Source organism: Taudactylus pleione, unplaced genomic scaffold, assembly GCF_031769625.1.
Source record: "Taudactylus pleione unplaced genomic scaffold, aTauple2 ptg000048l, whole genome shotgun sequence".
NCBI classification, from domain to species: domain Eukaryota; kingdom Metazoa; phylum Chordata; class Amphibia; order Anura; family Myobatrachidae; genus Taudactylus; species Taudactylus pleione.
Genome location: NW_028284450.1, coordinates 2409288 through 2435674, shown reverse-complemented (window position 1 = coordinate 2435674; position 26387 = coordinate 2409288). Strand labels below are relative to the sequence as shown.

The window sequence follows — 26387 nt, the reverse complement described above, 5'->3', positions numbered from 1 at the left end:
CTCGATATTAATCGATTTTCATCAACTTTAAATCTATTAAAAAATTGACCTTTAGTAAATATAACCCTTAGGGATATACTTTTTATAGGTCGATTTTGATCGATTTAAAATTGATGAAAATCGATAAACGTCGTTTTTGTGTTTCTTTTGCTAAATCACACAACAGACAATTTTTGATTTGTTTCTTTAGGTATTAGTAAATGCCCCAGAAATACAAAATCAATGTTGCACTTATGACATTCATAGAGGAATAATTACAGTAAAACTCTATACGAATCAGGGCGACCAATCCCGGGCTTGAGTTAATCAATGCCGGCCGCCAACAGCACACAGACTCCAGTGCGGGTGGGCGCAGCTGTACAAGGGTGTGCGGCTTCGGAGCATGACCTCTATGTCGTCAAATGCAGCCGCACAGCCATAGGAGGCCTGGGGGCAGCATCTGAGCCGTCAGAACTAGTGCTCAGTCCTGCCCCCGAGGTGAAAAATAGCTACGCCAAGATGCACACTATAATCCCGGGGCAGAAATCCGCCGTTTTTTTGCCCTAAATCCCGGGATCCCGATTCTGGGATTGGCTTCCTTAATACAAACACAAAAGCTGATCGGTATCATAAGATTACAGAACAAAACAATATGCATACAATTATCAGTACAAACTGATCAAAACTACCCTTAGTCCCAATTAGTAGGGATAAATGGTCATGCTACTGTACTCCGGCTTAGGATGCAGCAGTCAGCCCCCAAATTGGCTTCCAGTGGTTCCAAGGATATCAGTTACACTCGATAAACTTTTGAGTCCAAAGTTAATGTAAATGCTTTATTATAATACAAAAACACTTGTATAATATTATAACAGTGTTGTCAAATTGGTAGCTCAATGTTAGAAGTCACTAAAGAATCATGTGTAATCGGTTATTCTTCCAGGAAAAACCATAAAGCTAGATATTAAAAGAAGTAGGTTCTCCACAAACTTTGAGCAGCATCTGAGATAAATCTAACACTGATCCTTATTGAAGGCAGGTATTAGTAACAGTGACATCAAACAGAAAAAAAGAATAGTGAACTTCGCAAAACCAACTAAAATAATTTGATTACTGCTACAAGATTCAAATTCTTATCTTAGATTTAAAATAAATAAAATAAACAATCTACTTTTAATAATGGTTGAAAATGTGAGCAGGAACCAGTGGAGGCTCCAGAGTTGGGGTTGCAGCACAAAATTCATATTGGTGAGTCACACAAACTGCCAGTGAGTCCCGTCGGCGATGTTGGCAGCGTTTAGAAGGGCAGTTGATGTGGTTCCCTCATTTGAGTTTTGGATTGCGCTGCAGCCCCACTTCTGGAGCCCCCACTGGCAGTAACTGAGAGACTTGCACTGATGCATTGTTATGTATCAAACTCTCCTCATCTTCCATGGATTGGAACAGGCTTCACTTCATCCACCCTGTTCTTATGAACCTGGAATGCTGGCGTGATCCAGCGACCACATGAACATTGTTCTCCATACCAGTTGAATGAACCCAGTTTGGAGTTGCACTTGGGGCACAGAAGCTGTAAACATTAAACATATGTAATATATTAATTAATCACTGTTAAATGACTTTCCAGTACTGTTAAAAAACATGTAACTAATATTACTTGCAAAAATATTAATCACCAAAGTACAGCTTTCATAGCTGTTGGTCACTAGGGGCCTGATTCAAAGATGTACGCTATTCTGATGTTTGTGCAGATGAGTGATAATTGGCAATCTGCGCATGCATCTCAGTCGCACAGCGCATGTGTCAAAGTACATTAGCGTAGTCGCTCACAGCAACTACTTACTCCTAGTGTGATTGACAGTCAGGAATCGTTTGTGGGAGGTAACGAGGAGAGGAAGCAAAGACCGCAGGCTTATCGTGACCATTTCTGGGGCGTGTCACAGACTGTCTGCGATCCCGTAAGCAGCAGAAGTGGTCAGGCGTATCTGTACATGCGGCTATTCTGCACGATCATAGATCCTCAGAACTGTGATAATTGAACGATCTTCGACCGATGCTTGGATTTGCAAAGCCGCAGGTTGGCGTCTCAATAGAAATCCCAGCGGCTGCGACATTTGCATATTTTTACAGAGCAGCTTCATACACAGGCGCAGTAGCGGCAGCATTAGTGTACAACTTGGAATCAGGCCCCAGAAGTAACACCGAAAATGTGTCCTCACAGTTTATATACATTTTCAGTGCATGTCTTGTATGTGTTTTCCACAACCATTTTTAGTGTTAGACAGTTTTCATTACAAGATGATCAGTGAACAGCAATGCAGGTACTGAATGTGGATATTATATAATCTTACAAACACACATTACACATGTAAAGATAAATGAAAATGCAGATAAATAAAATAAGCTACACCTACGTATTTCATACACTAATATTTAAAAAGCAATATCTACTCACCAATAAATAATTTTCTCCACATGATGAACACACTGTATACTAACTAAAATGATTGTGTTCCAACCACAAAAAAACAGGAAATGTCCTAAGTATGCTTTTTTCACTGAACATTCAGCAGGGAATAGATATTTTACTCATATTAACCAGATAACAAATAGAAGGAAAACGGCAAACAGTAAGACTAAAGTACCCAAGGACCTCAGGATATATGAGCTGTAAGACAAATATTTGTGATGGAAAACAATGTGCCAAGCATAATACACACCAGACCTGGCAGCATGATAAAAGGCATCCCATTTCCCAGTGGATTGAAGCAACTGTACGTATCACTCTAATGAATTCAAAGTTATACATTTACTATTATTGATTGAAGTTTATATAATGATTTCCATCGTTCTAATCTGGCCATAATCTCGTTCCTCCAAGACCATGTGTGGGACTGATCAACAATTTCTGTAATTATTTGACTGAAGTAATTGCTGCTCAAACAAAACCGATTCTAGACTAGTTTTGCTCAGCGCAAATTACCTTTGGCGCCATCCCCCCTACACTCAGGTATAAAAGGATACTGGCCCTCATTCAGAGGTGCTCGCAAGAAGCGGGCGCTTGCTCTGAATGAGGGCGGACGCTTGACTTTTCAGGTGCGGCCTCCTGGTCGCTAGCTAAGCTGTGGGTTACCACCCATAGCTTTAGCAACCAACCAGGTTGATGGTTGCGATGGTCAAGACCATCGCGACCATCGGGGCTTGTGATGAGACCCTAAGGTTGGGTCTTGGCAACCGTAAGCCCCAGGGAGCTTCCTGCTCTGATCGAGCAGGAAGCTCCCCACTGACATCACTGCTGATGTCAGTGCGGCCGCTCACAAAACGGCAGGCGTTTCTTAAAGAACGCCTCAGTTTGTGAAACCACCCCCCCGCCACGCCTACAAAACGGGGCGAGCTGTCGATCAACATCGACAGCCGTCCCTTTTGTAGTGAGCTCCGAAGCGAGAGAATTTCTCTCTCGCTCCAGGGCTTGCGCGTGCGCAGGGCCTAAACATCGACACGGTTGCGAGCGCTCGGCGCTTGCGACCGGGTCTGAATGAGTTCCACTGTCTTAACACACATATAACATTTTACAGTATGGGAATGTTCCCAAAACAGCACAAGAGATAGCTAGATATGCTGCTATTGTATTTCAAGTATAGGTTAATAGTCAGACAGCAAAGCTTTTAAATAGAATCTCCACAGAAATATCAGATAGGCACTTTACCTGGCAGTCTGGATACCACTAGTCTCCCTTTCTAGCTCTTATTTGAGCAGGAATGAGAGGAGGAGCTGCATACACGCAAAGAAGGGATCTGAGAACATCCCTCTCCCCCATGTAGCCTGGAGATGAAGTCAGATATTGACGTCACGCTCCAAAAAAAAAAAAACCCCAAAAAAACCCACCTTTTCACAGTTTGATAAATAAAACAACATATCTGTTCCCTTCAAGGTACGCAATGATATATGGTATGGTATATATGGTATTATGCAGATACTGAACCCAAGAGATATTTGCGACATCTACTGCACCAAACCATTTGATAAATGGGCCCATACTAAAACATCTGTAAAACATGCAGAAAAAAAAAAACAGCCTGATAAGTGATGATAATATAAATTGGAAGTCATGGTTGTTATTTTTCTGCTGTCTTAAGTTGCCAATAAAGCACATAATGAAGCAGTTTTAACACAGGTACAGTATTTATTTGCATGAGAATCCGGCTAACCTCTATTCTGAACTAGTCAAGTACCTCCTCCTGCAGCTGCTCCGGCATCACTATGCCCTCCTTGCGGTGTTCTCCCTCCCGCAGCCCACAATGCAGGGATTGAGGAGCTGTGCCGCTGGGCTGCCCGGGAGCGGCAAAGAGGGCGGCTCAGGCCATAGGTATTGGAGGACACTAGGGTGGTAGGTGGCAACAGTGTGCAAATGGAGGCTAGTCCACACAACAGATTGGATTAACCCAAGGGTGGTTTATTACCCAGGTAGAAAATAGGAATAGGTAACACAGTGTTAACAGCAGATACAGGTTGTAAAGATTCCCAGTTTCAGCATTGTGGTGCGCCAGGTAGTGCACACACTGTAAGGCCTCTTATGCACAGTGATTGCAGTGGATTATTTATAATTTGTAAAAGTGGTGGCACAGTGTAATTAGGGTCTCCGAGGGGTCTCCCGTTATACGGGATACTCAGGGCACGTCCAATAGCTTCCATGGACAAAGGAAAAACGTGTCAAGGAGTTGGCATGCGCAGAAGGCGCATGTCGTAGGTTGTGCTTCTGTGAGGAGTCGCTCTGGGTCCTAGTGCCCGGCGGCTACTCTAGCAGTAAACAGAGGCAGATCAGAGTGTGCCTCTAACAAGGTTCAGCTGGTGCCTGGACCAGAGCGCAGGGCTACGACCTTCAGGCAATGACGCTCCGGGCAACACCCTGTCAGCCCTTGCCTTGAGCTGCCCCTGGGAGGTTAACATTTACTGTAACACATAGCACATGTAGAGAAAAAAAAAAAAAAAGTTGAGAAGCACTGCTCCAGGGATTGGCTTTTCAGCACCTCTTGGACAACAGAAACAGCGACACAGCCTAGGTCCAGCAACAGAAATCATAGGGCCCGGTACACAACAATCTTTAGGGCCCCCCACCATCCCTAGCAGCAGGGCCACAACTAGGGGGGGGGGGGTTGGAGGTGCACCCGCCACCAGTGTTCTCCAGCCCGGCGCCACAGGGAGGCTCCAAGCCGGACGCTCGCTGAGATTTTATTACCAGCGAGCGCCCGGCTCCTTCCCTGCAGTGCTGCGGTAGCCGGAGGCTGGAGTTCTCTCCTGAACTCCAGCTTTCAGCTCTCCCCACGGGCACTATGGGTGAGACGTCATGACGTCTCTCCCATAGTCCCGAGGAGCAGCCAGGCGGACGTTGGAGCAGGGTTTAAGGCAAGTAATGATTTATTTTATTTTTTTTTCTGTAAGGGGCTTTACTATATGGGCACTACAGGGGCATTACCACATGGGCATATGGGTACTACTACAGGGGTATTACTATATGGGACACTACTACAGGGGAGAAAGAGAGGAGTGAGAGAGAAGGTGTGAGAGAGAAAAAATAAAAATAAAAAAAATAATGCAAAAACAGAGACATTAAGTCGGGAGGATACTGTACTGACTTTTCTGCAGCAAGAAACTTCCCGTGGCTAACACAGCAGGGCAAAGTAATGGAGGAGACCAGGACCGCATGCTTAACTGTAGCTGGTCTAGGAAGTAGGAACACAGGGGGTCATTCAGACCCGCTCGCGAGCGCAGGACGCTCGCAAGCAGGTCGATGTTGCCCCACTGCGCATGACGGAGGCAGCTCCATCGTGCGCATGCGCGAGACCCGGATAGCGACGTGCTCTCCGTCGCTACGGGTCTCGCACCAAAGGGGGCGTGCTGTCGATGTTGAGTCAGTCTGACTCATTACAGCAATGCTGTCAATGCCGCTGCGGGGACCCGTTCAGTCAGTGATGCATGGTGTCTGCAGTGCACCCTGCATCGCAGCAGAGCAGCCAGCAGTGCAACATATTTGTCTGTGGGTCCCTCCAGGGCCCCTAGAATCTCGGGGCCCGATGCGGCTGTGCCCCTAGTCCCCCCCATGTCGCCGGGCCTGAGGACAGCATACTGCAACTGACAGAGTACATTAGCTGCGAAGACTGAAGCAGTGGGTATGCACTGTCAGGTAAGTATTTCATTAACTAGATAGAAACACAGGGCTACTAACAGCCTAAGGCCAGGATTGTACAAGTCAGGGAAGAGAGAGTCTTTGCTCCCTGACAGCTTTATATCAGCAGCCCTCCGTCATTATTCCTCCACAGCTCCTTTCCAAACACACAGACAACTCAGATTAAAGCTCCCTTCTGACGTTGTATCTACAGATACTCGCATGAGGCCAGCCCTCCTCCCAGCGAGTCACCGCCTGTGCATCCACTTCCTCCCAGTCACAGTCACCTGCCTGTGCTGAGCACGGAGGACGGTGCTGGCGGGATTGCCGGCCTCCACGCTCACAAATCCTCGAATTCTGTTTATCTGATCATTCATCACGTATTAAACTCTCCACCAGCTAAAGCTCAATTAGAGGAGGAGACAAAGGGCATTATCATGTGCACCAAAGGCTGGAGAGCCATGCCGTGTCCTAGGGCCCGTGGCTAGGCTAGCAGTAAACAGGCAGCGGGACACAGGGACACACCCTCCAAGCCTTGAGCCACGCCTGTCCTCGAGTGGGTCACACCAGTTTCTGAATCCTAGATTTTCACATATCATTTCTGACAAAGAAAAGTATATAATTTTAAATTAGCATTTGATTGGGTCTCCTTCAATTTCTAGAATGACGATTTTAATATATTCATAGGTCACCTTTATGCAGAAAGTAAGAAAATGCATAAGGGTCCACAAATTTTCGAGAATCACTATTTAATAACCTCACTTAAAAGTCTCATAAAACTTTAGGGGTATGAGCAGTAGAATTAAACTTGGTCTCATATTAAACTATTTTAACAAAATTACCTAATATCGAGAGCCAAACCTTTTGAAAACTGTGGGTGATTTAGATACACCATCCCATATAAATGTCTTGCACCCATAGAGCTTCCACTTCAGCCATCAGTAAGCGCGTACAGACTTTGTGGGTAGCTACGTGCATGACAGTATATCGGGTAGTCTGGTTGCAATAGTAAACAGTTATACTCCCACGGTTGCCAACTGGAGTTCTATTATTTATTATGGGGAACTACAATAGGGTAATAAACCTGATATTAGACAGACTGAGAGCATCAAGTTTGGACAACTCTTGCAGTCTAGATATGCAATTTTGCGTTTCCTTATCTATGAAAGTGTTATTAGTTATTACCATTGTATTGTGCAATTCTCTGGTCTTTCTGCGTTACTACCACACTCTTAAGAAACTATTTTGAGTTATACAATAGAGGAGAGGGCTCATCCAATAGAAGAGGTACATTTTATTTTTCCTTAAGCTATGTCAGACCCTTACCCACTACTTGTCTTATATGCTTCAAATTCCCAGGATGCCATCCAGAAGGGTATTTTATAATCTACTGATTGGCTCTGTGTCTTTCCAACATCTTTTTGGGAACCTTTAAAGACCTACTTCACAGGAGTAATCAGACAACTGTAAATTCATTAGAGCTGGGTAACCATTAGACAATATATTGTCCGATATTATCATTCCAATATGCCTCAAAATGATATATCTCGCAATCATTTAATGTGTACCCGCGATTGCGCACTCTCGCAGGTCTTCATCGATGTCATGCTATTGGCCGTACTGCATGGTCTATTACACAATATCGTGTGTGCGGCAGTGTACTTTAACGATGGACGAAACGAGTGATCGTTCAGTAAATCTTTTAATTTGTATGGGCAAAACATGCATGGCCCAGGGCGAAGGTAATTCGCCCCAACCATCAGCAAGATTTTTGGGTCGTTTAATGTTTACCCGGCCTAAATTGCATTAATCTATGTTGCTTCTACAAAATACCCAGATGCCCGATTACTGTCTAGCTCGCAAGGCAAATTACAAATCGCGACTGTTATACTAATAGACGAAAAGGGAGTGGAGCCTCATGGCACCACTGTCCACGTCACTGAGGGAGTGTGCCCAGTGCTAGGCTGACCCCAGGCTCCCCCTACACTGAGAATAGATGCTGTACACATGCGCACGACATCTGTTTTCCTGCTGCACCCTCGTGCTCCCCCATCACAGCCAGAGACACTGATGGCACAACTAGGATTGTCTGATTGAATGAGAGATGGATGCATAACACGCCCCCATTTTGAGTGGCCACACCCCTAATGTCATGAAGCACGCTCCTAGTTATGTGTGGTAATTTTTTTTGTTTGCGCCTTCCGTGCGAGCACACAGTATGTCTCCATACCCCCACTTCGACCACTGCTTCTGGCAGCACGGATACATGGCTCGGGGAATGCTTGCACAAATGTAAGCAGGGCCGCATGGGCCTGGAGCTGAAAATGTTCAAGGGCCTATTATAAGAAGCAGAGAAGCTATGACCAGTGCCATGTGGGTGTGTACACCCCCTACTAGGTCAGCCCCAATGTCTCCCTAAATATGTAAAAGTATAAAAATTTGGTAATTTTGTGAGGAAAATAGAAATACAATTTTAATACTTGATTTATGGCTGACTGTGTGGCCAGCTCATATTGTGCTGTCATGATGGGCCTATTTTCATGTGGAAGCCTGGAGCTGTAGCTCCATCCGCCCCATTGTTAATCTATAGATTCAATGCTAATGCTGCAGAACAGCAGGCTGTTATATGAACACTGTTTTTACTTGATATTCATAAAATTGATAAACAGACCTGCAGTATGAATGGGAACAAAATCAGTGTATTATATTGTTACTATGAAAGAATATAAAAAAAAGTCACTCCTGCAGCAGGTTAAACAATTAAAATAAAAAATATATATAGTTATTAGGACTATTATTTTCCAGCTTTACCTGTCCATCTAAAACTCCCAGCAGAGATTTCTCCATCCACTGCACTGGCTCCACAAAGAAAGAGGTGCACTTTGTATAGTCTGAATCTTGAACCAGCGTCAATCTTTTATTAACAAAAGCTGCAGGTCCAGTGCCTAAAGCGTGATTTAAGATACTTCCTTCCCTGAACAGTGAACGCCTCAAAAAAAAAATGACATTGTAAATAGCTAACAATACATAGATTATAAATGTTTATTCATATTAAAAGAGAAACGCATTATTAATACAGCACAATTTCAACTACATTCCGTTTTGTCTTAATAGTTTAATTAGTTTTTCTTTGTTGTGTTTTAATACTTGATTTGTGCACTTTTGTTTTACCAATGTGTAGATAGATACTGTGTATAAATTAGATAGATACTGTAGACAGATAGAAAGACAAACAGATGAGTGCAAGCTCTTTGAGATATCGCAAGTTGTTACATTTCTAAATTTCAGCCAGAACACTTGCTTTCCCCCTGCTGATCCCAGAATGGCCCTTCTCATTAAGATATTAATGGCCTTCTATGTACTGTATATGTGTATATCAATATTATGTCATGTCATTTTGTAATGATATATCATGATAAATAAAGAGGTGAGTGGAAGAACACATTATAGAACGATTTTTTGGAAAATTAAGTTTGTTTAATGAATGAAGGTGTTATGACCTAGGAATCATAGTAACAATGTAATTTTAAATGTTGGTAGTTTATTTACTGATATATGTTGTGGATAAAAGTGCTATGTATAATTCATCTTTATCTTTATCTGTAAATATCTCCGTTTCCACTAAACATAACCCCTTCATCCACTCACCTCTTCAAATGATAGTATTAGTTTTCATTGTTATTGTATATAAAATGTAGGTTATTTCTACTAGTTATATTTATAACTTTTAAAATATGTTGCTGCATAATGTTTCCTAATTACAGGATTACATGATATTTTCCCCACTAACATGAGAACTCATCTACAAAGTCTGAGCAGTTCATGTGGATCCCTGCCGTCTAAAATGTATACATAATACAAAAGAAGAAGGCAGTTCCAACCTGCATTTTCTGCATCGGAAAATAACTTCTTTAGTTTGACCTAAGGAGCCAGGGTCCGAAGCAAAGACTTCGCGTGGCAAATTCCGCAATTCTGAAAGAGAGAATCATTGTTCTTATTTAACCACCTAATATAAAATTAAATTTCATGTTTCAGTTACTCAGCTATAACCTCAACATCGGGTTCTAGATACATTTGATCTAATGCTGGGTATAAATTATACAATTAACTGGCATTCCAGCAGTTAATTGTACAGTGTATTTGCGCGACAGACTACAAATTATCGACATGCCAAATCGTCCTGCATGTACTAAAAATATACAATAATTTGTGAGCTGCTATTCAGCCGCATTGGGTAGTGTATGAGTTGCCCTGGGCCAAGCAACCACAATTGTCCCTGTTCCTAAGCAGAGGAAAAAAAATGGAGTAATATTGTGTGGCCAGGCACTGACATAACTCACAGTGCCTAGCTACTATATCTGATGGGTTTCAGGCTGTCAGATAAAATGTCTGTCGGTTAGGTGCCTTTAGTACATGTTTTATCAACGCTCCCACGGCAACGCTCCCACGGCAACGCTCATCCCTATGCAGCCCGGCCATTACCACGTGGCGGTTACTCCACGCCCACACTCACCCCCCGCTCACAGCTGAGTCACACAAACACACTGGTTGGCCGATACACATGTCAATCACTTACACTGCCCCCTCCTACCCACCTGCATCCTAATCGGACCAGCACCTCCGGCCCCAATAGGCTATGCAATTAATTGAGAACGCCCACACATCCACCCTCCTCCTATATAACACTCTTCAGTCCATTAATTCAGTAACTCCTTGATGAAGGTTGAAACGCGTTGGAGAATACACCCCCCGCACACCACTGTTGCATCACCACAGCATTGGTGATCATCACCAATCCCACGGACACGTGGGACAGGACTATAACGCGGACCGCCGCATCATCCCAACCCTCAGAGCAGTGATGGGCGCCCGTCCGGAGTACACCCTGTGGGCTCGCAGGGTGCCATCAACCACCGGGCCAACACCGGAGAACATACCAACTGTGCACCAACCAGGGACAGCACACCTATCGGTAGGTACCATCACCACCAGTGCGGGACGCCGCCATTTGCCACTGCACAGGACTTCCTTGACAACACATACATCCTAGTCCGCCTAGACTGAGACCATAGGTCCAGCAAAGGGGACGTGCAGAAGAAAGGGCCGCACGGCAAGGAGCCCCCTAAAAGGGTCCACCAATTCCCTGACCAGGATCAAACGGAACCACCCCATCCATCCCTAACCCCACTCATGGAACCACCTGGGGAGCATTGTGCCTCACCAATAAACAGGTTGGATTCAATTTACAGTGTCTGGTTCATCATTTGTACACCTCACACCAACCCACACTGCAGCTATACACTGATACACGTCACCCCCCATACACACACCCCCCTCCCCAGTCGCTCCCCCCCCCCCCCCCACATTTCCCCTCCACACACAAACACACCCAGGAGCGCAAGTGTACATCCTTCCTTGTCTAATCAAGCTATACATGCTCTTTAACATAAGGAATTGATCCTAGCAAAACTAAATATGAGAGGCAACGTAATTGAAAAGATTAAGCAACGTACAAATTCTCCAAATGTCCCAAATGTGGGCCATGGTGTCAATGCCAACTCCACGAGGCTTGAAGGTGTACAGGCACCAGGTATTACCTACAGAATTTTAAAGTATTTTCACAAATTGTTCCCACTCCTTCGGCTAAGGTCTCCCCTGTCCCACTCTGGAGCCACCTCGTGCAACCCTTTCAAGTGTTGGTTCTGAGCAATCAGAAGACCATATAACAGATGGGATAAACCCATAAGAAGTAAATCTTAAACAAAACGATTTCTAACATGGTGTAGTGTGTTGTATTCTGTGCCAGGCACCCTCAAGGGAAGAGTGCAGGTGCTGTAACTGGTGATATTGATAAAAACCAGGGCTGTAGAGTCAGTATGCCAAGCTTCTGACTTAGATTCCTCTATTTGACCACTGTGTCTCAGACTTCAACTTCATAAAAGGCGAATGTATATTTTATTGCATTCTATATAGGCTACAATTTGAACCTGAGGATAATTAAATCTATGCAATACATGATTTCATTATGGTTCAAATAGTAGTTTAGGTCATGAAATAGTAGAAGAATCCATGTAAACTAGGACAGCAGATATGTTAATTATATCGCAGTGTAATGTCTGACATGTAGTAACTGGTATCGAAGTGTAGAGGGGATGGCAGTACGGGGTAAATCTTGTAGTCTTTAATTTTAATGGCATAATAATTTATTTTGCCACACTATTTTTTGGACGTTTAATTCTGCCAACAAGTAAATGATTATGTACTTGTTAGTTACAGTAGAGTATATGACAGTAGAGTAATTAAATAGATGCAATACGTGATTTTACTGAGAAGCAGAACAACAAAGAAGTCTTTCTGGCGCACTCTTAAAGACATGTATGTGTATGCAAAATTATGAAATCATAAAACCTTAACTTTTAATAGAACAACCCTTATATAAAACAAGATTGTAGTAGGGATACACTCTTAATAAGACAAAATTAAGACAAATATACCATCACGGAATAAATATGTATAAAGATTTAGTTACGGTGAAAATTTGAATAATAGTATTCCCTAATTAATCAATTAAATTTATATTAATGAAAGGGAATAATTTACACCCACCTCAATTCAATTTATAGTGCATATATTATCAGATATACATCTGTTGAGGATGTACTTCTGTATCTCACTTGCATTCAAATCATGAAGCAACTTTTTATCATGTTTAGTGCTTCATATATAAATAAGTTTCAGAGGTAAAGTCAGACTAAATAAAGTAGAAGAGTAGTATCCAGAACACAGAATATCAACAGAAACGTTAAGTTTAGGCTTCTGTTAATCCAGTCTAATCATATATCTGTGACTAAATCATATATCTGTGCAAACTGATACAAAATGATTATGCAAGTTAAAAATCAACAATAATCTAGGTAGTTATTAACTGATAATTATATAATCAGAGAGAGTAGCAGTCTGCAATATAGATCAAAGCATAATCAGTGTATTGGTTCTCTGTTTATAACACAGGCAGGGTCTATCACAATTCAATTAGTATGTATTCAACATTTAATCTAATCTATTGCTTGTATTAATCAAAAAAACAGATCATGGAAATGTAACAAGCAATAAGGTAGAGAACCCCTTGTGTGCATATGAGAATACCGCAGACGTCTGTGTGTAAAGGAATGTAGAAAAGCCCAGGGAGGGAGCTGCGTCTCACCACTCCTGCTCTCCCTGGTCTGGAAACACTGAACCAGGGATAAGAGAGTGGTCCCCACTATACCCCAGTGAAACAACAGATCGATTGCTCTGCTGTCAGTGCTCAAGACTTCTTCTCTCCCTTATTACCTGCTGGCATTGTCGATGATCAAGGTGACCAAGCCACTGAGGCGAAACGTGCCTGATCTCTACTGACCGGAGGTATCTTATCTTTACTTTCCCTAGTGCTCTCTCATCCCAGCGTGACCAACGCTCTCCCACTGCAATGATTATGATTAGACTGGTTTAACAGAAGCCTAAAACTTAACGTTCTTGTTGATATTCTGTGTGCTGGATACTACTCTTCTACTTATTTAGTCTGACTTTACCTCTGAAAATTAATTATATATGAAGCACTCAACATGATAAAAAGTTGCTTCATGATTTGAATGCAAGAGAGATATAGAAGTACATCCACATCCTCAACAGATGTATATCGGATATTATAAGCACTGTAAATTGAATTGAGCTGGGTGTCAATTTTTCCCTTTTTTTCATTAATATAAATAGAATTGATTAATTAGGGAATACTATTATTAAAATTTTTGCTGTAACTATATCATTATACGAATTTATTCTGTGATGGTATATTTGTCTTATCAAGAGTGTGTCCCTACTACACTCTTGTTCTATTAAAAGTTAAGGTTTTCATAATTTTGCATACACATACAGTGCATCCGGAAAGTATTCACAGTGCTTCTCTTTTTCCACATTTTGTTATGTTACAGCCTTATTCCAAAATGGAATAAATTCATTTTTGTCCTCAAAATTCTACACACAGTACCCCATAATGACAACGTGTAAAAAGTTATTTGAGATTTTTGCAAATTTAAAAAAACCCAAAAAAAACTAAGAAATCACATGTACATAAGTATTCACAGCCTTTGCTCAATACTTTGTTGATGCACCTTTGGCAGCAATTACAGCGTCAACTCTTTTTGAATATGATGCCACAAGCTTGGCACACCTATCTTTGGCCATTTTCACCCATTCCTCTTTGCAGCACCTCTCAAGCTCCATCAGGTTGGATGGGAAGCGTCGGCGCACAGCCATTTTCAGATCTCTCCAGAGATGTTCAATCGGATTCAAGTCTGGGCTCTGGCTGGGCCACTCAAGGACATTCACAGAGTTCTCCTGAAGCCACTCCTTTGATATCTTGGCTGTGTGCTTAGGGTCAATGTCCTGCTGAAAGATGAACCCTTACCCCAGTCTGAGGTCAAGAGCGCTGTGGAGCAGGTTTTCATCCAGGATGTCTGTACATTGCAGCATTCATCTTTCCCTCTATCCTTACTAGTCTCCCAGTTCCTGCCGCTGAAAAACATCCCCACATCATGATGCTGCCACCACCATGCTTCACTGCAGGAATGGTATTGGCCTGGTGATGAGCGGTGTCTGGTTTCCTCCAAACATAACCCCTGGCATTCACGCCAACGAGTTCAATCTTTGTCTCATCAGACCAGAGAATTTTGTTTCTCATGGTACGACAGTCCTTCAGGTGCATTTTGGCAAACTTTAGGCGGGCTGCCATGTGCTTTTTACTAAGTAGTGGCTTCCGTCTGGCCACTCTACCATACAGGCCTGATTGGTGTATTGCTGCAGAGATGGTTGTCCTTCTGGAAGCTTCTCCTCTCTCCACAGAGGAATGCTGTAGCGCTGACAGAGTGACCATCAGGTTCTTGGTCACCTCCCTGACTAGGGTCTTTCTCCCCCGATCGCTCAGTTTAGACGGCCGGCCAACTCTAGGAAGAGTCCTGGTGGTTCCGAACTTCTTCCATTTACGGATGATGGAGGCCACTGTGCTCATTGGGACCTTCAAAGCAACAGATATTTTTCTGTACCCTTCCCCAGATGTGTGTCTCGAGACAATCCTATCTAGGAGGTCTACAGACAATTCCCTGGACTTCATGCTTGGTTTGTGCTCCGACATGCACTGTCAAATGTGGGACCTTATATAGACAGGTGTATGCCTTTCAAAATCATGTCCAATCAACTGAATTTACCACAGGTGGACTATAATTAAGTCGTAGAAACATCTCAAGGAGGATCAGTGGAAACAGGATGCACCTCAGCTCAATTTTGACCTTCATGGCAAAGGCTGTGAATACTTATGTACATGTCATTTCTTATTTTTTTTTTTTCTATTAAATTAGCAAAAATCTCAAAAAAAAAACCTTTTACACGTCATTATGGAGTATTGTGTGTAGAATTTTGAGGACAAAAATTAATTTATTCCATTTTGGAATAAGGCTGTAACATAACAAAATGTGGAAAAAGTGAAGCACTATGAATAGTTTTCGGATGCACTGTATACCTTGGAGGTCCATTTAAGTTAAAGGGAGGAGTAGGGCTTCGTGGGATAGGGTGTACAGGCGGAACACCTTTACAGTCTGTGACATACAGATGCCATGGATACCATGTCACTGGAGGAGGGGGCCATAGAGTAGGGAGCTTCTCTGGTCTGAATTTCAAAATGAAATTGTGTTTTGGCTACAACCTATTTCCAATGTTGAGCAATAGTAGCCCTAGCAGAAATTAAGATGTACCGCGGCGGCCATTTTCCCTGTACTGCACATGCGCAAATGACGGGAAAATGGCCGCGGCTGCCATTTTCCAGTAATTTTACAGTTCCGGTCCCCCGCACCGGCGTGGGACTTCGGAGAGGTAAGTAATATTATGGGTGCAGGGTGTGCGATGCAGGGCCCCCCTGGACCCAGGGGCCCGTGTTCCCTGCACCCATTATATATACGCCCCTGGGCAGATTTAGGGACAGTAGTGGGGTACCAATGTAGGAGGGCTAAAGAGGGGTCCGGAGTTAAGGTGAGACATAGGACATCTTGTATAAGAGCAAACACCTCCAACCAAAAATGGCGCAAGACGGGGCAATTCCAAAAAATATGAAAAATTGTGCCAGAGTGTTAAAGATGCCAGCAAAGTTTGGAAATAGTGGGCCATATATTATGTAGCCTAGAAGGAGTCAATGTCAATATTTCATATGTACAATATGAACCTTAATAGTCCAGACTGTTTTGTACAACATCTCTGGGTAACTTTTTTAAACTGAAGAGATATAATTGCCCCTATTGGATCCTGAAACAAGACCCTTGCACCGGATACACCCAACAAAACACTCATGTACTTCTCCATAAAGATTATTCCAATAGTTTCTATTGTATAAACTGTATGCTTAATACAATCTTCTTTGACATACAGTTCATGCAGTTTTAGGCCCCAACGATAAATTACCCCCAATTTTTTTTCATAAGTTGTGTACATAATCTGGGTGAATAAAAAAAAAAAAGTTGAAAATGATAGAAAGCTATTTTTTTGTCCAGGAAATTACTGTTCCAAGTAAACTGGGGGTACGCTAAAATGGGTGCAAGTATATTTTCTTGTCGCAAAATCGCAATTTTAAAAACCGTTTGCTGCGACCGTGTGCAATGTTTAAGACACTTGAAGCATCCATATCACCCCCCCAAAAAAATCATACCCAATATGTTCAAATCATTTTCAAATTTTTATATTTTTTCACCCAAAATTTGCGCAGTCGTGTTTCGGCAAAGTACGCAACTTACGAAAAAATGTTGGGGTAATTTATCATTAGGGGGTGTCCAAAGGGTTCTGAAAGATATCCCCACATTTTGCATTTTTTGTTTTTCCTGGTCTGAGATGGAGAATACGTTGCCTGTTTTGTATGTCGAAAAGCAGCAAATTTAGCTGTTTTCTTGGCGAAAACCAGCCGTTTTCGCTGCTGTTTGAATACAGCACCAAGGGTGTGAGCTCCTGACAGCAGTAACTCCCAATCGCAGTCCGTCCTGCATATACACCCAAAATGTTTAGTCTAGAATGATTTCCCCTTTGTGTGTGTTTTGTTTCTCAATGATAATCCATGCATGTTCTCTAGCTTCCTCAGAATTTCTTTGGAATAAATAATGATGGTATAGATGCGCTCAAAAACCCCTTTTGTTCTGGTGTGCAAATGGAAATGATAAAAGAAACAAGGTATCTAAAGGTTTCAACTAATCTTTACTATTCGAAACTGAAAGTAAACATGCAAAGAAAATGGTATACAATAACAAAACGTACTGATCAAGGTCAATGATGCACATAAAAAATGTCCATACTAAGTAACAAAGTCAGCTAAAACAGTGACAATGGGGCAAACACCAGAATCAGGTGTGGGGGGAGGGGAATTCAATCCTCCACAATGAGAAGACCTAATTTCTGCACAAGTTATTTTAGTTTCCCTATATATTTTTTTTTTATCTTCTCATTGTGGAGGATTGAATTCCCCTCCCCCCACACCTGATTCAGGTGTTCGCCACCCTTTAATGGGGGATAAATGCATATTATTCATGATTTTGTTATGCATCAATAAATCCCATGAACTACAAAATAAATAATTACTTTTAGAAAGTAGGATAATGCAAAATAGTTCCAGATGTTTCCTCAACACAAGAGACCATTCTTCTATTGATGGAAGGATCAGTTCACAATTTCATTGTTAAACATAGATGTCACAAACACAGAACAATAATGCTCTATTGCTACATTAGAATGTTCATAGCTACTTATTCAAAAATGTCAGACATGTAAAAAAAACTAAGGGTTAATTAGACGTGATTCAGACACAATTATACAACTCTTATTTGGCTCTTAAATAACTGGCTATGGCATTACACAGTACTCTATAGAGTAACCTTTTAAAAAAGAAAAAAAACAAACACAGAACAACATCATGATTCTATAATGCTTACCAGGGTATTTTTCTGTCACTTTCTGAAGGCGATATTGTTTGTAGCTCGCACTGCTCATATCCACGTCACAACCCATTGCTTCAAACAGTGCTAGCTGATGTACAAACTCTTCACTGATTCTGAAAGAAGCACAATCTTTGGAGGCAAAGAAGCTGCAGTGCAGGTGCTATACATTTTTTCAACTCATGCAAATCTAGAAAGTTTCTGAAAACTTATTTCTCATCTTATTTTTAAAAAAGGTTTTCATCTATGGAAACAAGTTCAGCTAGAAGATAAATAGGTATCATATGAGTGTTATATGTCACTAGTGTTTATTAGAATTAATGATTACAGGTTTTCAGTTTTAACGAAAACATAGAGGAAAAAAAAAATCAGAGGGCTTAACTGGTGCTTACAGTTAACAACTTGCCTAGTGTGGTCTCATCTCATGTGATTACACCAGCCCACCTCTGCCAACTAAGCCAGCCCCTCGGCTGCTGTGGCAACCTCATCGCTGCATCTGCCTGCGGGCCGGTAAACAGAAGGGGGGGGCGATCGTGAACCGTGTTCCTGCAGCCCTTTCTCAGGGAAGCTGTGGCTTCCCTTCTCTCTCCAGGCCACAGGCACTGGCAGGGGGCGGCTGCAATAGGCGATCCTGAAAAGATTGTCTACCAGCCTAGCCTGACTGCACGGTAGCAGCCGCACCTTTTCTTACTCTCTTACCCTCCTAGCCAGCAGTGAGCCATGAGAAATCTTTAGGCTATATACACAGACAGATGTGTCTTCATACACATAGCTTCATTACGACATATGGGGCGAGATGCCTGGTGCATGTAAGCTCCGAGCATGTTTTTCACCCGAAAATGCATCAGTCGCAATCAGATGCGACAAACTGCTGCATGAGACTGCACAGATTAATTTGATATGCAACACTTTTATATCTGTGTGCATCTGAGTCTGTTTACTAAGCACAACGGAACCTGGCGTGAAAAAAGCTATAGCCATTGCATCGTAGCACTTCATATTCAGATTCAGACTCAGTCGCACACACATGTACAAGTGTAGCATATCAAATTAATCACTGCAATCTCGTGAAGCACATGATTGAGACAGACACATTGTCAGATGAAAAAATACACAAAAAAAGATGCTCGGCCAAGCAGAGTTGCACAAGACTTGGAGTGGCAAAAAGGTTTGCTTGGAGAGACTGCAGCACGCGTGTGTATATATATATATATATATATATATATATATATACATATACATACATACACACACAGTGCATCCGGAAAGTATTCACAGCGCGTCACTTTTTCCACATTTTGTTATGTTACAGCCTTATTTCAAAATGGAATAAATTAATTTTTGTCCTCAAAATTCTGCACACAATACCCCGTAATGACAACGTGTAAAAAGTTTTTTTGAGATTTTTGCAAATTTCATTAAAAAAAAAAACTAAGAAATCACATGTACATAAGTATTCACGGCCTTTGCCATGAAGCTCAAAATTGAGCTCAGGGTCATCCTCTTTCCACTGATCATCCTTGAGATGTTCCTACAGCTTTTTTGGAGTCCACCTGTGGTAAATTCAGTTGATTGGACATGATTTTGAAAGGCATACACCTGTCTATATAAGGTCCCACACTTGACAGTGCATGTCAGAGCTCAAAATAAGCATGAAGTCCAAGGAATTGTCTGTAGACCTCCGAGACAGGATTGTCTCGAGGCACAAATCTGCGGCAGGGTACAGAAAAATATCTGCTGCTTTCAAGGTCCCAATGAGCACAGTGGCCTCCATCATCCATAAATGGAAGAAGTTCGGAACCACCAGGACTCTTCCTAGAGTTGGCCGGCCGTCTAAAGCATTCCTCTGTGGAGAGACGAGAACCTTCCAGAAGGACAACCATCTCTGCAGCAATACACCAATCAGGCCTGTATGGTAGAGTGGCCACTACTTAGTAAAAAGCACATGGTAGCCCGCCTGGAGTTTGCCAAAGTGCACCTGAAGGACTCTCAGACCATGAGAGACAAAGATTGAACTCTTTGGCGTGAATGCCAGGCGTTCTATTTGGAGGAAACCAGGCACCGCTCATCACTAGGCCAATACCATCCCTACAGTGAAGCATGGTGGTGGCAGCCTCATGCTGTGGGGATGTTTTTCAGCGGCAGGAACTGGGAGACTAGTCAGGATTGAGGCAAAGATGAATGCAGCAATGTACAGAGACATCCTGGATGAAAACCTGCTAAGCACACAGCCAAGATATCAAAGGAGTGGCTTCAGGACAACTGTGAATGTCCTTGAGTGGCCCAGCCAGAGCCAAGACTTGAAAGTGAACATCTCTGGAGAGATCTGAAAATGGCTGTGCATCGACGCTTCCCATCCAACTTGATGGAGCTTGTGAGGTGCTGCAAAGAGGAATGGACGAAACTGCACAAATATAGGTGTGCCAAGCTTGTGGCATCATATTCAAAAATACTTTAGGCTGTAATTGCTGCCAAAGATGCATCAATAAAGTATTGAGCAAAGGCTGTGAGTACTCATGTACATGTGATTTCTTAGTTTGTTTTAAAATTTAATTAGCAAAAATCTAAAGAAAAACTTTTTACACTGTCATTATGAGGGTATTGTGTGTAGAATTTTGAGTACAAATATGAATTTATTCCATTTTGGAATAAGGCTGTAACATAACAAGAAAAGTGAAGTGCTGTGAATACTTTCCAGATGCACTGTATGAAATATTAGGGGTAAGCTACGTGTTTGTTAGAGATTGCAATCACAGGTGTGTTTGGCCATTTTTTAAAATTCAAATTTACTAAAGGCAAACTCGGGAGAAAAATTATGAAAATCTCTAAAAACACAAATAAAAATATAGAGTTTAGCAGGAAACTCTCAAGCAGTTTTTAAACTCGGCCAATGTAATAGAGTCCGAGAACATGCAAACTCGCATGTGGTTAGACTCAAAACTCTCACCATTTAAACGCTCATCCGGATGGTTTCCCATTTTGAAGATAAAAAACTTGATTAATGTGAGAGTTTACTGCTAAACTGTCACATTTGTAAAACACTCACATTATTACATTTGGCCCATAGTGTTCATTCTAGAACCCTGCACCTGTCACAACCCATGCAGTTCCTCTATCCTGCCTGGGGTGTGGCTCTCTGCTCTGGTACTTCTAGCACACTCAGCTGATGCAACACACTTCTGATATAAAAACCAGTGTGCGCTAGAAGCAACAGAGCAGAGAGTGACACCCCAAAGCTGGAAAAAGAAACTGCATGGGTTGTGAAAGGTGCTAGAATGAACATTAGAAATAAATACACCATCAGCCAAACACACAGGTACTTTCCATAGACAGGAATAAAACACTGGAATTTACCAAGAATCGTGACTATAATCACGGGTGCAATTTAAGTAAAAACTTAGTCCAAAATAGAAGTTTAAATAGACTACCTCCTGAACAGCGTGTCAAGCCCCTTACACACTAGACAATTTTTTGTGAACGATAACGATGTGGTTGAACGATATATTGTTCAAATCCTCCAGTGTGTATGAACTGAACGACGAACGATGCAAACTCCTGCGGGTCGTTAACGATATTCCCAGTCGTCTGTACATGCAGCTAAATCTGGGGATATAGTTAATGATGCCATGTTGCCAAATGCAGTATGGCCCCATAACCCAGCCCGTCGTTCGCCGCTGCCGGCACCCCTGCCGGGTCAGTAGCTGAAAAGGTCGCTCCGTACACACAATGTCCAGTGTGTATGGGGCTTCAGTGTAATCTGTGCATGTTTCTGCCTGTAAATAACCCAAAAAAGTGTTAATTTAAAAAAAACAAACAAAAAAAAAAAAACACATGGGGTCCACCCTCAACCCTTTGGCACTTGTGGAACTACCGATACCCCCACTGTAAAAAAAAAAAAATATAATCAAAATATCCACAATACACACACACCGTAGATAGTGAACGTTTATTACATACAATCTCAAACTATATTCACCTTATAAAAAGAAATAATATTTACCTAACCCTTGGCATAGGTCTGCCTTCTTGTCCAGTAGCATCCCGGCCATTAAAACAAAACAAAAAAACGACATGCCCCAGTCCATTTCGGACTGAAGCGCTGTATGTGCTACCACATACAGCTCTTCCCTGGCAAGTGACTAGAGTAAGCGGCCGCTGGTTGTGGAAAAAAAAAATGGCGTGGGGTTTCCCGCATTTTTAAAACTGAGCACTAGGCTCAACTAGCCGGAGTGTAATGCCACAGATAGCGGCCCCTTTCACCGGGTCTGCTGGCCAAAGCAATAACACCCCCAAAACTATTCAGCCCAGGCCAGGGATCACATGAGAGGTAAGCATCCCCCGATTGATATCCAGGCCACTCAAAGCCAATCAACAGCCAGGCCGCTGATTGGCTAACAGAGAGGCCAATCAGCGGACTGGCTGTTGAGGGGTTTTTTTTTGTCTCACTGATACATGCAGGCTGTGTTTCAGCGATGCAGTGAGTATTTAAACTCGGGCAATCTCGGACCACATACGATTCTTAGTAAATTTACCCCTTAATATCTAAACTAAATACAACTTAAAAAAAATGCACTTACACCGCTCTTTGGGCCTGATTCAGAGCCGCTCGTAAGCGGCCGCTCATTCGTTCCGAGCGATGTTAGCCCAACTGCGCATGCGTACGGATTGTTATACGCATGCGCTAACCAGTCAGTGCGGCCGAAATTCATGTGCTCGCAAAATAGCGAATGCCTGCTATTTTGAGTGACAGAAAGAGGCGTATGTGGGTGGTAACAGGGGAAGGTGCTTGAAAATGGGGAGTGGAAATCAGAACGCAGGCGTGCTTAAAGGTCAAAACGGGCGTTTTATGGGTGTGCATATTTAAAACAGCAGCGTCATTGACCACGTCACTGGGTTATTTTATAGTCAGAACTGCTCGCAAAATTGTGGTAGCAAACACCAACCCCAAGTTTTGTTCGCTCGTTCAGACAGAGGCGTGAACAGACCGCAAACAGCGAACGGTTCATTTGAATAGCCACCCCTTGTTTTAGAACGAACGACCGCAAATAGCGAGTGGCTCTGAATGAGGGCCTTTGTCCAGTTAACTCCATTATTCTAAAATGAGAAGGGCAAACCTTCTGGAGTACAAGCGTACCTGTTTAAATCTAAAAGCCTTGAAGTCTCAAGCATATTCCAAAATATAACCCCATTGTCTATTTTAGCAAATACCCAAATCAGCTTCTTTTTTAAAACAAATCATCAACAAATTATCTATATTTATTTTGCATATCAAATATGTATTAATGACTGCAATTAATTTACCTAAACTGCCAAAGTCATAAGAGTACTTTACATAGGTATTTTGTACACGTATTAGTAGTATCACTTAACAGACATTCCTACAATCCATAAAACATTTTATTTAATGTATCAGATATGGTTATAATAATATGATACTTTATTTTTGCTTTAGGTTGTTTTATGGTGTCTTATTTTCCCTATATGTCATCATTATGGGCAAAAACAGACCTATACAGAGCTCAGGAATTATGTCACAACAACTACCCAGAAGTGCACGTGAAGTTGACCGTAAGCAGAGGTTACACACACACACAATCCAACCATCAGGAAGAGGTAGTGACAATAGCAGGAAGTGGAAATGAGACATGTTCCCCTGCCAATGACAGAATAAAAGGAGAAACAGTAGTACACACTTCACTATTCCCTGACAGAGCCCACCGGGGGGGTGAAACGCGTTAAAAAGGTCTATAGCTTAAATAAATGTAAAAAAAATGTTGAGGGCCATTTTGTAAAAACTGAAACGCGTTAAAAAGGTCTATAGCTTAAATAAATGTAAAAAAAATGTTGAGGGCCATTTTGTAAAAACAAGTGGTTAATTGTCAGCTGGGGACGAATTTTAAAAAATTGTACAGCCTTACTGTGAATTACCTGCACAAATAACATAATTTCTTTACTCCAGCCGAATAGTAGCTGTAACGCGGCTAGTATTACCCAGATTTCGGCAGCTTCAGACTTCGAAAAATACAAAATAGGTGGAGGAAGGCACCCAAGAGACTCTAAAAAAAAAAAAAAAACAATGCAGACAGTGCATTCGCTGGCAAAAAATGTTCTGTGTAAAAGAACAAAGAACTGCACAGAATAGCACCACCTTCATCTCTTACATCGGGTCTAACCTGGAGTAGTCTAGGTGCCCATTATGACACATCTTTCATTCTCTTGCACACTGTACTTCCCTTTCATTAATATTACCCTGCAGATCTGACTGATAAGCTCCATCCTTTTATCATAAGCACGCCCCTTCAAACAGAGCCACAAGTGTGTAGGAAGTTTCATTGATAGTCTGCTTTTGAAGATTGGAGCTGCACCAAGTATTGATATTATAAACAATTTCAATTGCATTTCACTAATTCTGTCCTCATATGTAATCATTCATTAAACATAAGAACATTCACTAAATGCTACATACATCTTGTCTATGCTTTTGATAATTCATTCCTGCAGACTTTGTCAAAAGTAAATAACCTACTTAATATCTGGTTTGATGTTTTGCAGTCTCGTATAAACTTCTTCAAAGGTACATCTTATGGTGTTCATCATGTAAGCTGCAATTACTGCTGCACTCCGGCTAACTCCAGCTTGGCTATAAAAAAATATATATATATATATTAATTTACCTTAATTTGTTCCTCCCCAGGGCACTTACCATTCCACCTGTCTTTTGTCTCCAAATCCATTCATGACTGTGATATTTACTGTATGCTTGCCTTCACCTCGATTATAGGCTTAAGAGCCCAACTGTCACTGCGACTTATCGCCACTTGCCCTATAAAGTATTGAGGCCCCTCACCCTCACCACATGTTCTCTGCCACCTAGTTTGTTACTTTTTTGCAGTGTATTGTTCCTAGATATGTCAATTTACACTATTGCTGCTATACAGTAAGTTACACATTCACTATGCATATTTCTTATGTGGTACTGTAGAAACTTTGTAGCACCTTTAAAAATAAAAGAGGACAATAATATTAATAAAAAAGCAGGAGATGCTGCAAGTTTTTAAAAGAAACTTAAAATTGAAACTTATTATGGGTTGTAAAAAATATTTGGCCTTGCAGAAAAAATATATAATTATGCCCTCATTGGTAACCCTGCAAGGAATTTGTTAACATTGGTCTTAAACTGCTTATGTTGTTTAACATATGTGTTACAGGACTTACCAATGAACAAGTACAGATGATCCTGGCTTTCCCAAAGCTTCTTTCAAAAAATGTAAGCATTCAGGCAAACAGCTGAGAAGGTCTGCACTGGAATCGTCCAATATATTAACAAACTTTGTTTGAAATGAGTGTTGTAGAAGATTTTGCTCTATGTTATCAACGGTCAGAATGTGAGTAACACCAGCTTGCTGCAATTGCTGTGAATCAGCAACATCACTGACACTGCCCAGATAAAGCCCCGGCAGTACAACAATCATCTTCCAAAAAGTCACAGTGTACCTGTGACAAAATAAAATGTAAGCTTACTGCAGAGAATACAAGCAGTGTCTGGTTACTTCAGTACACTTTACAGGAAACAAAACAGATATCCACTAGAATATGATATGACACATTTATAAAGCCATAAATACATTTATATCGGCTTTACAAAAGGCACATTCATGTGATAAAGATCATGTTTGCCCTGTCAGTGGAGGAGCAGCAGCAGAGTGAGTAATAAGTATTCTGTATAACTCACCCTGTACTGCTGTTCTCACATGGGCTGGAAGAAAGTCATAGAGCTGGCAAGTAACAGGAAGGCACATGGGCCGGGTTGTCGAAGTGCTGGCAAGTGACAGGAAGACATCATTTTGTCACGTGACACATCAGGTGCTTCTCGGGATTGGATAAGCCATCATTAACTATATATTTTTTTTGTGGGATAAAAAACTTTATTAGCAACGTACAAATAGCCACTCACTACTAGGGATGGGAATCATTTGATGTTTCATCGGAACCATCGGTCAGATTATTCCGATGTTCGATATTTAAGCCTGCAATGGGGAGAATGCAATGTTTTCTCACCATCACTACTTTCCAATTATTTTTTTACAGTGACACTGTGAGGTGTGATGCTTTGGGCTGCTGGCTAGCTCTGTCTTGTATTTACAAGAATTAAATTTTATACACTGCAGTTGCTGCTGAGGGCTGTGGCTGACAGAGAGAAAGACTCTCTGGACAGCAGCAACCGGGTCGATGGTGGCCCAGAGCGC

At 41.9% G+C, this 26387-nt stretch overlaps 1 protein-coding gene across 2 annotated transcripts; it reads right to left on the bottom strand.

The window, feature by feature from the left end:
* Positions 1 to 801: 801 nt before the first annotated feature.
* Positions 802 to 25999, bottom strand: DUSP12 (dual specificity phosphatase 12). 2 transcript variants are annotated; one of them, XM_088460543.1, is made up of 7 exons: positions 25874 to 25999; positions 25357 to 25635; positions 24668 to 24781; positions 18139 to 18257; positions 10024 to 10114; positions 8954 to 9131; positions 802 to 1549 (listed from the first exon to the last, which is right to left on the bottom strand). In XM_088460543.1, the coding sequence occupies exons 2-7, from the start codon at positions 25611 to 25613 to the stop codon at positions 1403 to 1405; spliced, it is 906 nt and encodes a 301-aa protein (XP_088316669.1). In that variant the 5' UTR covers positions 25614 to 25635; positions 25874 to 25999; the 3' UTR covers positions 802 to 1402. The 2 variants fall into 2 exon arrangements, with proteins under 2 accessions (XP_088316669.1, XP_088316670.1); XM_088460544.1 differs by having other exon boundaries at positions 25357 to 25999.
* Positions 26000 to 26387: the final 388 nt, after the last annotated feature.

What these genes read in the sequence shown, in the direction of transcription:
- DUSP12 (XM_088460544.1), bottom strand. Translation starts at nt 25,613, where the DNA reads ATGATTGTTGTACTGCCGGGGCTTTATCTGGGCAGTGTCAGTGATGTT. An exon ending in AACATCAAACCAGATATTAA is followed by an intron (nt 18,258 to 24,667) that starts GTAGGTTATTTA and finishes TGCTTCTTTCAG; the next exon opens with AATCAGTGAAGAGTTTGTAC. An exon ending in TGGGAGTTTTAGATGGACAG is followed by an intron (nt 1,550 to 8,953) that starts GTAAAGCTGGAA and finishes TAATGTTTACAG; the next exon opens with CTTCTGTGCCCCAAGTGCAA.